The following is a 14,560-nucleotide window of genomic DNA, read 5'->3' on the forward strand; positions in this document are numbered from 1 at the left end:
AGATGAATGCTGCTGCTTGGATAAAAGTCTGGGTTGTCTTCACTTCGCTTCAGGTCTTCCCACTTCCGTTGATGTGCAGACTCCCAGTGGTATACTTGGGATATGGTGTGGCCTCCACAGCCCCTCATTTGTTGACCTCTCTGTCCCCTACTGGTGGTGCTGGGTTTGGAGGTTGTGAACACTTTAGGAGGAATTAGTTCTCCCGTGGCCACAACGTGGAGAGTGTATGTGGTCCCCCTGCCTGTGCACTCCTTTTTGTCCACCATGATATGAGGCTTCCCTGCCTGTCTCCCGGCTGCCCAAAGCTGAACAGCTCTCCGGTGTAGACAAGGGCCACCATGGTGTTTTAAGGCTGTCTGAGGCCCAGCAGCAGAGCACAGGACTAAGGACTAGAAGATTGACGCTGTGAGCTCAAATAAATCTTTTCTTCTCCAAGCCCTTCTCTCATGTACTTTTTAGAATAAGAAAAGCAGGTGACAACACACTTAGGAACCACCAGCCAAAGTAAGAGCATTAACAGAAGAAAATTCTGAAGTCCCGCTTCTGACTCTGCTCTCAACCTCACCGGTAAAGAATTAGGTATTTGGAGTTTTTTTCTTTACTCTTTAAACATTAACATTTTTAAAAGACCCAATCTGTTCCCTTTCTTTTATAATTGAGTACAGCTTAGAAAGGTGAAGTGATTCTGTTCCAATCACACAAGCAATTGCGGGTAGAGTCATGGCTGAGATGCGGGCCTTCTTACACTCTACCAAGGGCCACCACTGGCAGCCGAGAAGCCAAATTAAGCACACAAATGAAACTGATCCCAGTGAACAGTGCTCAATGTGCTTAGAGATATTTCATAAAACTTCATTCAAATCAACAGATGAGAAAAACAAAATGTTGGCAACCTTAGTGGTGCTGTGGCCAAGTTCTGGGACAAGCATGTATGAGACAAACAACATACATACACACACACACACACACACACACACACACACACACACACATGCACACATGCACGCACGCGCACACACGCACGCACGCAAGCACGTACGTACATACACCATATAATTATATATAAAGACAAAGGCAGATATGCTATCCCAAGCATGCTCACCCCACAAATCAGGCCCACTCTACATGACTTTTTGTACTTTTTGGAGAGTTAGTTACACTATGGACAACAAAGCATTTCATTCGAGACTGATAACTTTTAGAGTTGGTGCATATATATGTGCTATACATATGAAGGCGGTTTAGTTTCCTTCTCACTGTGACAGCTCACATGCTGTGAAGAACTATAAGGAGAAATTTGGGGTCTGGTTGATGGTTCCAGCAATTTCAGCCCATCCTGGCGAGGAGGGTGAGCAAGTCACATCGTGGTGGCCTGAGAGCAGAGATGGGGAGCACCTGTGCTAGCTCCTAGTCTCCATTTCCCACTTTTCTTTCTTTCTTTCTTTCTTTCTTTCTTTCTTCCTTCCTTCCTTCCTTCCTTCCTTCCTTCCTTTCTTTCTTTCTCTCTCTCTCTCTTTCTTTCTCTCTCTTCTTTCTCTCTCTCTCTTTCTTTCTTTCTCTCTTTCTCTTTTTCTTTCTTCAGTTTTTCAAGACATGGTTTCTCTGTGTAACAGTCCTGGCTGTCCTGGCCTCGCTTTGTAGTAGGCCAGGCTGGCCGTGAACTCACAGCAATCCACCTGCCTCTGCCTCCTAAGTGCTAGGATCCCTCTCTTATTCCATGTGAGGCCTCAGAGTTGGACCACTGCTGCTCACAGTCAGGCACTATCTTCACCCCATACTCATTCCTCTGTGGAAACACACACGTGTATTTCATGAATCTTGTGCACCTTCCGCCGCACCCACGTTGACAAAACTATCGCACGGGTCTGCAGGGGTGGCTCAGGAGCCAGCATGTGCTGCTCTTGCAGAGGACACACGTTCTCAGCACTGGGCAGTTCACACGGACTGTAGCTCCTGTTCCAGGGAGACCCACATATGTAATTTAAAACACCAATAAAAATAAGTCTTTAAGGAAACCACAAGGGCAAGTACACAGAGGAAGAGGAAGCAGGCTCTTCGGATGAGACCTGATAGGCTGTGGTCATAGGGTGGGGGAAGAGGTGTCCTTCTGTCAGAGGTCTAGGGGAGGGGAATAGGGCGGAAGAGGGAGGGAAGGTGGGAACAGGAAGATAAAATTGAGGGGATTACAATCGGGATGTAATGTAAATAAATTATAGTAAAATATGTAATAAAAAGTGTGTTCCAAGGGACAAATAGTAAGAACACAAATACAAAATACACACAAGAAAACAAAGTTATTAATTCAAATATTTTGATAGGATAGACATTAACTATGTAAAATCTGGAAATTTTCTGAAAATATTCCTATTTCTTTACATGCAAATAAATTTCTTTGATTAAAAAAAAAAAAAGAAGCCAAAAGAGCACCTTTTTACTTTTGCTTTTGTTTTTGTTTGTTTTTCAAGACAGGGTTTCTCTGTGTAGCCTTGGCTGTTCTGGACTTTCTTTGTAGACCAGGCTGGCCTCGAACTCACAGAGATCCACCTGCCTCTGCCTCCTGAGTGCTGGGATTAAAGGCATGCGCCACCACGCCCGCTCACCTTGTTACTTTTAAATATCTTGTTTTTGCATATATCAAAACAAGATATTGTTTTTAAATTACAAAAGAAAACAATAAAGATACAAGAGATACAGACTTGATCACCTGATACTTCTACTTCCAAATTATTTTAGAGAAGATGCTATACATGGAAACCAGGATATTTGTGAAAAGATTTTCATAGCTTTTTTTTTTAATATGAGTGGAACATGGGATACAACCTAAATGTTTAAAGTGAATGAACTACTACCCAAGCTTAACAAGGAGACTTTACACACTGACAGGAAAAAAAAATCCGTAAGTAGTGTATGGCATAAAAAGGGCAATTTTGTGTAGGTGAGATGCCTATTTGCTCTCAAGCCCAATGACCTGACTTTGATCCCTGAGACCCACATAATGGAAGAAGAGAACCAACTTCCACAAGTTGTCCTCAGACCTCCAAACATGTGTGTGGCACACATAAGCCCCCCAAAATGTAACATTTAAAACTCTTGTTTTATTATTTTTACTTATTTCTATTTTCTGTATGTGGGTGTTTTGCCTGCACGTATATGTGTGCACCATGCCTGGAATCCATGGAGGCCAGAAGAGAGCAGTGGATATCTGGACCTGGACTTATTACATGTAGTTGTGATCTGCCATGTGGGTACTGGGAGTTGAAACAGGGCCTTCTGGAAGAGCAGCTTATGCTCTTAATCACTGAGCCATCTCTTCAGGCCTACATTTAACAAGTTTTAAAAAGAGCAATCTGCAGTTATATATCCCATATAGATGTAAAAATAATACAATCTGATACTTATATCAATGCAAAACAGTAGCCTGAATCACGTACAAGAAAATGGCAGTTTTGACTCTTCGGGAGAAGCTTCAGATGTGAAGGACAAAGAGAAGACAATACATTTGTTAGACTGTTATAGTACTATCTTTTGTTGTTATGCATAAAATCTATTCTTGCATTCTATTTAAACTCCTTTAATAGCTACTTGTTTAACAATTTCAACCTGTGTAATTTGCTTTAGGCAAAAGGTGTTATTTTTCCCCTTTCTGCTCCATAATTTATCCTGCGTCCTCTCAGTGGACACTCTGGTGGTGTTCTGCTTGCTTTTGAGTCTTGTTATGCTGCCCAGACTCCCCTGTAGCAGGCTATGCAGCTTGGACGGTCTCAACCTTGCAGTCCCACTGCTTCAGCTTGCTTCCTCTGTGTAACACCATACCTGGCCTTATTTTCACTTTTTAATTTGCTTTCCAAACATTATTCGAGAGCCCTATTTGCCTTTCCCATTTATGAGCCACGCTATTAGTTCTATTAGTTCTATAGCACTGAGCCAAAGAACTGTTCACATGATAGAAGGATACAAAATTGACAGATGTCATTAAATTACCTCCATAAAAAAAGATCCTAATGATTCATAGGTCATTAATTCTGTGGACTATCGGGTTCCCGTTAGCATAGTGACAGCTAGAGCAGCTGTACCCAGTCTTGACTTGGCCTTAAGCCCACACTGTGGCCGACTCCATTCCCTAACCTTTGCTCATTGACAAGTAATACACTATGTATAATGTGTGACCCGATTATACACTCAAAGGAGGATGCTGGGATGGAGCTGGAGGGTCCAGCAGAAGTTTAGAACTAGAAACTATGAAACGGAGCCATCTAACCAAGTGTTAAGGATCAACTTAACTCACATTTACGGTAGGTTGTTTTCCTGTAGCTTGCTATGAACAGAGTTATCAGTTTCTACCGGCTTTGATGACACAAGCTGGCATCACTGGGATCACCATTACAAAATGCAATTAGCCTCTAGAAATAAGGCCAAAGAAAGCATCCTAGAACCTCCAAAAGGAGACCCTGCCTCAAAAGAAAAAAGGGAAACTAGTTCCAAGGGATCTGACACCCTCTTTGGGCCTCCCCAGGCACCACTAGGCATGCAAGTAGTGCATAGGCATCCTTGTGGGCAAACCACCCCTCCATGTGAAATAATAAGTCCTGAAAATAGGGCTAGGTGTAAGGACCCTCATACTGCAGGGTACTCCCCTCTGGATACCAGATTAGGCACAGGCCACACCCAAATAGCAATTTCCAAGCACAAACCAAATGCAAAGTGATCCTTTAATTAAGGAAGGCAAAGAAAGAGGCAAGATAGCTGAACCTGAGTCCGCAGAAACAGCACTAAATAGCTTTGCAAGTGTTAATTATAAGAGGAAAAAGGGAGGGGTCTGTGTTAGGATGAATTGGTAAGTTCTGACTGCTGGGCCTTTGTGTTTTGATAGTTGGACCTTGGTGACCAGCCTCAGGAACAAGCCAGGCATAACGAAGTGGCCAAATAAGGGAACAGACCTTGGTGGCTGGCTTTAGGAATGTAATCTAGAGGTTTAGAGCAAGGGAAAATGGATAAAATTTGCCAGTGCTATGTTTGCCATGCTTGAGCCTGTGTTTGCTCTGCTTGGGCCTGCTGGAGCCCTTCAGTAGAGCTACAGTTCAGTGGTAGAACGCTTGCCAAGTGAGCAGCACAAAGTCGCTGGCTCAATCCTCCCTAAAATAAATAATAAGCCTTAAAGGGGATGAACGTTTGAGATTATTGCATAGAATACATGGAACGTGAACAAAGGAGGAAGGACTACCAGAAGAGGAAGGGAAGCAGCAGTGGGCGGGGATAGAAGGATGGGGAAGCCATAGGGGTATCATACAAAGACGGATGAGTATGAGACATATGTGTGACAGTGCCTCAATGGAACACATTACTTTGTATGCTAACTTAAAATATTCACTGAAGGGCTGAAGAGGTGGCTCAGAGGTTAAGAGCACTGGCTGCTCTTCCAAAGGTCCTGAGTTCAATTCCCAGCAACTGCATGGTGGCTCACAACCATCTATAACGTGATCTGGTGTACTTTTCTGGCCTGTAGGGGTACAAGCAGGCAGAGCCCTGTATACATAATAAATAGATAAATCTTTTTTAAAAATTCACTGTAAAAGGTAGAAATGGAACTTTTCAGAACCATTTAACACTGGTCATAGAAGTTTTAGTCACAAACACCATTGCATTTTTGAATGATGAAACAAATTCACCTTGGATAGACTGCAGCACGTGAGGAAAGAATTTCAATTCGTCTTAAACTTTGCTTGGATGTGTGCCGCAGAAAAGACTTAATCACTTCTCCCTGAGTAGTCATATATCTTTTCATCCTTTTTAATAACTTATCAAGAACATGTAACTATTTTTGCTCAAAGTCACAGAAAATGCAAGCCTAAAATCATCCTAAGATCACTAGAAATGGCAGCGATGAACACAGTCCGTGAGAACCCATAATTAAGTAACGCCCAACTTGGGAAAAAGAACAGAAAAGTGTAATGAGCTGTTGCCATGATTTCGGCAGTCTATTAGGACATTACAAACACAAAATTATAGCTTTCCAAAAACCAGTTAGTGCCTACACGTGAACACTCTTATTTAACTTAAAGCCCCTAATTTTTGTAAATTAAGCAACAGCTCATTTGCAACTTGCCAAATAAGACAAAATTGCTAAAAACTAGTCGTTAAAAGTTCCAAAATAGTTTCATCATATATTTTACACTAACTTTAACGACAAACTTTGTGTTAAAAAATCATTAATAAAATGCACAAAATAGAAGCTATTAATTATACTGTAATGATGGAGACCAGATTTGGGTAGCAATGCTTTCGAGGCACAATTTTGCTGGAGAACTGGGGCTGGCCTCACATTCATGATCTTTCTGCTTCGGTTTTAATATGTTCATTTTGTAATACCTTCATGTGGTGCCACATTTGCCTTCCTTCTCCATTTATCCCGACTTCCTGACCACTGAATGATCAGCCAGAGCCGAATGTACAGCACAGGAAGACAGTCTTTATTATGCTTTAACTAGAAACAGCAGACAGCAAGCTCACGAGGTATGATTTGATTATTTTAAAATGAGACTTCAACAACAATAATCCAAAAATCAGCCTTAACTGCACAGATAGTTTGGTCACTGTTATAAACTTCAGAGGTACCAGAGCCAGCAGCATAAAGTCACCTAAAGGCAATGACAAAGAATGTCTGATGTGCCAAAGCTACAGGTTACCGCATTAAACTCTATCTTTGCATTCTTGTCATTACAGGTCCTCAGGAAAATGTCAACATGCGCGTAGTGCTCATACAAGAAGCCTGTCGTAATATTGTCGCCATTAATCCTAAACTTCTCTTTACCCTAAAAATTCAATGAGTTGTGGTTCCAGTGCTTATATGGATTGCACGTCAGTGATAAGATGCAAAATTGAGTTCATGGTCAAGGTTAAATGGCAGACTGACTTTGCATTTGGTGGCCAGCTGTGTGCCCTAATATTTATCTTTGATTTTCTTAACAAATTTAACTATATTTCATAAGCCCTGAGATATTAGATAACCTGCTAATGATTGTCCACTTTTAATGTTTACTCTACTCCACTTGTCCTAACTCCACATGAGTATTTTAAAGTAGTCACACATAGTTGTAACTAGCGCAATGATAAAATCGATTACTGTATAGCTAAGACTAAGAGTAATAAGGCCTTTAAGAAAGAGTTGCATATGTTATGCTTTTTACTTTACTAGAAGCAACTCTTAAAAGTTAGCATCTATAATTCTGTCACCAATTACCCTTTTGGACAGTTCTCCATGGAAGGCCAGACTCATTGCCTTTCTTTCTTTTGTTCTCCTTGAAACATAAACAACCAGTTTCCCCACGGACCAGCTGCCAAAAGAAACTTAGCAGCTGAATACCATACTAAGAGCTGTCTGCCTTGCAGAGCAAGACGCAGGCCACACATTCAACGCATATCTGTCCCCCAGGGAAGGAGTGGACTGTAAGGCAGTTGTCTGAGTCACATACTGTCAATCGTATACGTAACTAAGTTTGCTTCCCCGGGAAATCTGGTTATCAGATTTAATTCCACCTCAAGTGTAAATGTAAGAAATCAACATTGAAAATAAATGGATTTGCCAGTTCTCAGGAAAAAGAAACAGGTTAGTCATAGCTGCTACTCCGACATTAGATGCAGGTGTGTGTGTGGGGGGGAGCGGTGTCAAAATTACTTTTCATGAAGTATTATATCCAAGTCAATGAAGAAAAAAATTAAAATCAACCAGAAAGGTATTAGCTAGTTCATGTCATTTTCTCTGCGTTTATCCTTGCAGCTTCTTTGTTCACATATTTATCTCCATTAAAGGTAATGTCAGTATCTAAATAGATTTTTTCCCATCTCTGTGGGTACCTAACGCTAGTGAAATGCTTGTATAAATATAAGATTCTACTTTACGTCAGTCCATAGTTGTGCATTAATTTTTGGCTAACATTTATGTCCTTAAATGATGCTGTATAGAATACTAGATAATCTTCCAACTTCCTACTTATTAGACGTCTGCTTACAATATTCAGGTTTTTCACTGATAGCTTTGAAGCATATTGCACACTTGTCGCCTAGCACATTAATAAGTAGTTATTACTCTTTTAAGAAAGGATACACTCAAAACTTAATTTAATGGCTTTAAGCCCAACATATTTAGTAGGTTACAGGACAATTGCAATTGCAAAGACATTCACGACGCAGTTCATGGTGCGGTTCTCCCATCTGACGGTACAGGTACCTGGAAGCACACAAAAAATGGACTATGATATACTAGCAAACTCGTGAATAGGCATAAGGCAATTCTATTGAGACAATCTTTTCAGGCTTTAAGTAGAGAGCTCGGTAATAAGCCCAGAGTGACTTTGCTAGAACTTTGATTCTGGGTAAATTCATTTAAGTTTCTCACCATCAGATGTAGTATCCCAAAAACAGGAGCTGGCTGTATGAAATCCATATGCACTCCTCTGGACCACTGCACAAGTCACTAGAAAGAAAGTCACAGAATGACAGTTACTGAAAAAGGGAAAGAATCAAGGTCGAAGAGTTTGCATCAGACCTCTAAACGCTGAAAGAAAGTCACACAGAATAATTCAGCTAGTAGACTAAAATACTCTCCTGTTTTGAATGTTTACCATAATGATCTTAGCTTCACGGGGTTCACCCATTTAGTGGACCATTACTATAACCACCAGCATTTGCTCTGCAGAAAGATTCTGGATCAAACTGTGTGCTCTGTGCCATTAACAAATTTCAGATATGCAGGGACTATTGTGGATCTTCACAGGCTTATACAGAGGCATGGATGGCTGAAAGGAAGATAGCCCTGAAAGCTCTCAGTGGACAAAGAGAACTGATGCTATCCATAAAGGGTAAGCGGTTCAAACTGCTGTAGACTGAAAGGCCTGTACTGGTACACATCATCGTGTCTTATGTTTAAAGGGATAAGTCAGAAGTGACTCCTACACTATTCAAGTCTTTGATTACAGTGCCTATCATTCAGATACATTCTCAAGATTCAGTGAAAAATCAGAAAGATAAAGGTACGTAAACTAGTGAGGAAGGACACCACATCAGTACTTACCAATGTACTTATAAGCTTTCCCCAACTTAACCAAATGTGCTAGGGACTGCTCCACTATGCTTGCAGTCCACTGGTTGATGTTATTCTGATCGTAATCCTCCCCTCCCAGGACTCCATCAACACACTAGGAGAGAGGACATCTCAATTAGCCCCTGTGAGCCAAATTTTACATATACAGCAAGAGAAATTCATTCAAGGCACCAGTCACTAAGGCATAGGAGGAAACACACATCTCCTAAAATGCGTGTTCTCTAACCGTTTTAAGAGGTTTCTAAGTATTTCCACAAGCCTTCTCTCGTTCTATGAAATATTACAGGTCATATAAAGATAAGCTTGCCAATGCAGCCATGGCAAAGAGCTTAATCTAGCAGAGGCACTAATAAAAGAAGTCTAATGTTCACACCACAGGAAAGACGCTAATTCATAACCAGCAAGTGATAAAAATGATTACAGGATTAAGGTTAAAGAGTGGCTGTGAAACAGATAGGCTTAAAACTAGGGTCTGATTCTCTGGATGATAATTCCATTCATGAAACTTAATAAATTGCTTAGCTACAAAACAATCAATACACCTGCCAGTGGAAGTAATAAAGATACTACAGAAAAAGAAAGTCAAATAGCATTCTATCATGCTTACTTGCATCCACTTTTGATACCCGATTAAGAGCAATGGCTTTGGTAGCCCTGTCCTGGGCTTAAAAGACTAGATCTCGACCTGTCTGCTGTGGAATCTTTAGCAAATGACCTACCACCTTTAAGTCATTATTTCCCAGACTGCAAGGAGAGAAGCAAGCCCTGAATGAAAAAAAAATCCTGACTGAATGTGTGCTTCTGACAAGGGTATAGTTATATCAATCAAGGACCCTATAGCCTCAGACCCATGGGAAAATGGCAAAGCCTCCCACATCCCTGAATTGAGGCTCAGAAAAATGTTAAAACTTTCCTCTGGTCCACATGCAGATGTTGATAGCGTGCAGAAAAGGTCCACCATAGCTTTCTCCTGAGAGGTCTACAGCTTGAAGGCTGCTCCCCTACAGAATCTCTTCCTGCTGAGCTGAGCCTGCCTCTTTATTCAGCTATATATAATTACCCCACCTCCCTGTCTGTGTGTAATAACCCGCCTCCTTGTTCAGCTCTATCTAACAAACAAGCTGAGCTTCCTGGGTGCTGCTGTTTCTTGGTCAGACAGCTCACTGCACCCGATCCTAGCTTTGCTACCCATGTGTCAGTCTGTTTATCTTTTCTTCCTTCCTTCGATGCTCCCAGTAAAGTCAAGTCCCTGGAGCTGTGCAAAGGCATGGTACCTGACTCTTACAGGAGAGGAAAGAGTGTCACCTTCTCAGATGATGATGGGATGAAATGAGAAAACGAACATGGCAAGTTCTCAATCACTGTGACTGGCATAAAATGAGTCCATAAATAACTTATTATCACTCTACTTGGTGCTGTTACCCTACTTGGGTAAGGAAAATATATTAAAGTGGCTCTATCTGAAGACTCAGCATTTTTTCACTTCATGTCTACTAGGCAAAGACAGTCTCTCTTGACATTCTATTTTGGAAAATAAGATTATCGCTGCCTCTCCCTTCTAATTGCCCTTCCTTGTGCTGACATAGTGAAGTCATTGAAAACATTTGCATTTTATTTTAGCTAAGTATTTCTAAATATACAGTTATATAATAGAGTCTGGCTATTTTAAATCATTGTGTATTCTAATAGACAAATTTTTTCAACTATTAAGACGCAGCAATGTTTTTAGTGTTGCCTAGGCTCCTGGGACATTAAGCCGATCCTACTGGATGAGACTATACCCTCAGAGCCAGTAAGGCAAGATCTCCTAGCGAACTGATGACACATACACACACACACACACACACACACACACACACACACACACACACAATGCCCAGAAGGTGGAGCTAGTCCTGTGCAGACAGAATGCAGTCAGGACTTGCAAGGACACAGGCTCCAAGAGCCACACCCACAAGTGAAGCCAGCCTTGGGAACCAGTTCAGATTTTTTTTTTTTTACCTAGGACTTGGCAGAGTTAACAATGACTCTGGACTGTTAAAATGCTCTTAAAGTACCTCACCCACAGCAAAGTCTATATGCATAACAACACTAGAATCTGTAATAGTCCTCCGCTTCTTTTTTTTTTATAGGACTTGAAACAGTGCTTCAGTGTATCTTTCAGAAAAAGTCCCAATAGGACCCCCTGCATACAAGAGACCATACACACACACACACACACACACACACACACACACACACACACACACACACACCCCTGTACATAGAGTAAATGAGTATTTTCGAGCTTGGCATTTTAACATTAACATTTCTAGCTGTGGCCTGACAAATCCAAAAACTGGATTTAAAACTTTTCCATTAACCCGGCGAGCTTCAAGATAAGAGCAAGTAGAACTCACCTCTTTGACTATGTTTTGCGCTTCATCAGCATTGAAGCCAACCTAGAGAAAACATATGATAAAACTGCTTTCAGTGCAGGCTTCCCGGTGATTTATTTACTTATTTATTTATTTGGCGTTTTGACACAGCGTTTCTCTGTGTGGCCCTGGCTGTCCCGGACTCATTTTGTTAGACCAAGCTGGCCTCAAACTCACAAAAGATCCATCTGCCTTTGTGCTGGCATTAAAGGCATGCGCCACTGAGCAATATACAGGATACTCTCAGCTGGCCTAAGAAAGCGGTAGTGACAGAAGACCACCCTACTCCCTGTAGATTCAGAACCATCAGAATTGGGCAGGGCCTAGGCAAATACCATTTGGAAAAGTGTTTTTACAATAGTGATCCTAATGACAATCTAGATAATCCTTGTATTATAAAGCTTAAGAAATTAGCATGCGGTAGCTATAAGTGAGGTCTGTTGTGTGCTATCAGTATACAGGAAATCATTTTAGCTAAATAAAGTGGCCCACAAAAAGAGTATATTCAACTGGCACTTGCAATTCTGTTTTGGAACTGATGTGAGGCAAACCGTTGCTTTCCCAAATGAAAGATTACAGCAATAGTCTGCTATTAGCCAACATTAATGTCATTTTAATTCTAGGAGTTGGTCTTTCATTTTTCTGGAGCATGTTAGAATCTTGGGTTAACAATTTTCAATGCCATCTAAGTCTCCTCTAGTGCGGAACTAGACTATGTGATAATACCGAAATATAAGCCACGATGCTTTAGGTAAGAGAAGAATTATTTCCATGACAATATTTTAGGTGCATTGGGAAAGCAGCGCTTTTGGGTTTTAAAAACCACTATGCGACTTAAAACTTCTTGAAAGAAGTAAATTCTGAAGTTATGTGTTATGTACAGGTTTCTACTTTCACTCTATTAATTATCTTATAAAATTTTCCACTTTCATCCTTTAAAAAGAATGAAATTCTAAATATTTGACAAGAGGCCTGATATTTTAGCCATATGATAAATTGTCATTTTTTACTTCAAAATCATATCCAAAAATTAGCTTAAGAAACAAAAGATGCACATTTCGCTAACACAAATAATGTCAGTTGCTTTCCATCTTTTTTTTTTTTTTGTACTGGAATGGAACTTGGGGCTTCTTATGTGCTACCAATGAGCTATTTCTCCACTCCCTTTTCTTTGGAAATTACATGCATTTAGGACGTAGTGCAGAAATTATCTCCTTGCGCCTTTGCTAGGGGATAAGTCTGAGGAAAAGACCATGTAATTTAGGGGGCAAGTCCTTAGTTTTAACACTATTATGTTTCACCACTGACATAGAAGGACGCATGCTCTCTGCAACATACAATCTTCCACAAAATCTCATACCCTAAAAGTTCCCACTGGACCAAAAGCCCTTACAAGGATCACTGTGCCTGCATCAGGTCTCATTTTTCATTTTCCTGTATCACTCACCAGTAACTACCACTGGACAGAAAATGTGAAGATGTCTGTCTAATCTATCCGTGCACACTCTTACAGGCTGTGCCGCAACTCAACAGGCCTCAGCCTCCAAGTGCTTGAAACAAGGGCTCAACTGTGAAGCCAGAGACCTGGGTTCAAATGGAACACCTGTCATTCCTAGCAGTTTTAACTTGGGGGTCTCTCACTTGGTCGCCATGACAAGTCCAAGTCCCTATCCTTAACAGGAAAATAACCGACATGATGGTGTTCTGGTGAGGGTGAGGGAAACCTGAATCAGTGAGCAAGGGCTCTTAATCCATAAAGCACTTCCTCTAGCCGGTCCTGGGGGTTGCTCCCAGGACCAGAGCTACCTTGCAGCACACCAGCTCAAGGAGACCAAAAAGGGTGGAGGAAACAGAAGACCGGTTTCCCAGGCCAGGATTGCAAGCGGGCGGGGCTCGCCAACGCCCGCTCACGCATCCCAACACCCACCAGCTCCTCGCAGACCCTGACGACTGCCTCCCCCCACCCCTAACCCAAGCGCTTTTGGTCACCCAGGCCATCGCGATGATCTATTTACCCTCAGGATCTGGGGGATTGGGAGAGAGAGACGCCTAAGGGCAAGAAGGATCCCGGCCCCGCGGAGCAGACCCAGGCTCTAGGGACTCTGCACAGTAACTCTCCTAGCATTAAGAGACCACCCAGCAGTATACCCACAGCCAAACGGGTAAGGCCGAGGGGCTCTTCCTGGAGCCAGAGGGGCGGTACCTCGTCGCAGGGCCGGTGGTACTCCTCCATGGTGGCTTTGGCAGTCCCCGGGGGCGGAGCAAAGCGCTGGTCGAGCTTCGCGGCCGCGCACTGGCCTCCGGGGAGGCCTCGCCCCCATTTAGGGCCCAAGGCTTTTGTTTACGTAGGCCCCGCCTTTCCGTTGCTTCCGAACAACCTTGCAGGGATCTTTTGTGGGTCCGCATTCCTAGGACAGGGAGGAAGGGAGCTCGTTGGGTTGAGCCCCATAGCAGAGCTAAGGGGGCCTCCTGGACCTAGTGCGCACTACAGACCAGGCTAGTCTTCCGGAAATAAGGGGTGTATGTTAAGAGCTGGAATGGCATCCATGGGGATTTGTAAGGGTGACCTTGTGCCAGCCAGTCCAGACTCAGCACAAGTGGTTAAGGTTTACTGCTGTGGTCCTGTGCACAAAATTCATGCATCCACAGTTATCCAGCAAATGAGTGTAACAACTGAGCAAGTACCTTGAACAATATAACCCGCCACCCCCACCCCCACCACAGGTTCAGTTTTCCCATATGATAAACAAACAAAACCACCTATTTTTATGACTAGTTATAAGAACCAAATAAGATACTGATTAACTTAGGTGCTCAAAAGCTTTTATAGGGTCTTTGTTGCCTTCCATCTTAATACACTACTGTATGCAGAACATTGGCAACATTTTTCTACTCCCCAGGCGTCCTTGGTCATGATTTGGCCATGTGGTTGGTTCCTTGTTTTATAGAACAGGCAGGAAAAACCTATGGTGAGTGATTTATTTGTTTATTGTGAATAGTGAATTCTATCCAAAACTGGGTATGGGGGAGGGGATATGGTTTAATA

General features: G+C 42.1%; 1 protein-coding gene across 2 annotated transcripts; it reads right to left on the reverse strand.

The window, feature by feature from the left end:
• Positions 1 to 6,446: 6,446 nt before the first annotated feature.
• Positions 6,447 to 13,866, reverse strand: DYNLT3 (dynein light chain Tctex-type 3). Of its 2 annotated transcripts, none has more exons than XM_084789919.1 (5): positions 13,718 to 13,866; positions 11,497 to 11,538; positions 9,068 to 9,191; positions 8,393 to 8,470; positions 6,447 to 8,224 (listed from the first exon to the last, which is right to left on the reverse strand). In XM_084789919.1, exons 1-5 carry the CDS (start codon positions 13,745 to 13,747, stop codon positions 8,148 to 8,150), a joined length of 351 nt encoding a protein of 116 aa, XP_084646045.1. In that variant the 5' UTR covers positions 13,748 to 13,866; the 3' UTR covers positions 6,447 to 8,147. The 2 variants fall into 2 exon arrangements, with proteins under 2 accessions (XP_084646045.1, XP_084646044.1); XM_084789918.1 differs by having other exon boundaries at positions 13,667 to 13,783.
• Between the last annotated feature and the right edge of the window lie 694 nt (positions 13,867 to 14,560).

This window comes from Acomys minous (assembly GCF_964271855.1).
Source record: "Acomys minous genome assembly, chromosome: 7".
Taxonomy (NCBI): domain Eukaryota; kingdom Metazoa; phylum Chordata; class Mammalia; order Rodentia; family Muridae; genus Acomys; species Acomys minous.

Bases quoted from the DNA above. Each gene is read 5' to 3' on its own strand.
- DYNLT3 (XM_084789918.1), bottom strand. From the start codon at position 13,747: ATGGAGGAGTACCACCGGCCCTGCGACGAGGTACCGCCCCTCTGGCTC. The intron at 11,539-13,666 runs GTGGGTATACTG...TGTTTTCTCTAG, and splicing joins TCGGCCTTACCCGTTTGGCT to GTTGGCTTCAATGCTGATGA. The intron at 9,192-11,496 runs GTGAGTTCTACT...CCTCTCTCCTAG, and splicing joins CGCAAAACATAGTCAAAGAG to TGTGTTGATGGAGTCCTGGG.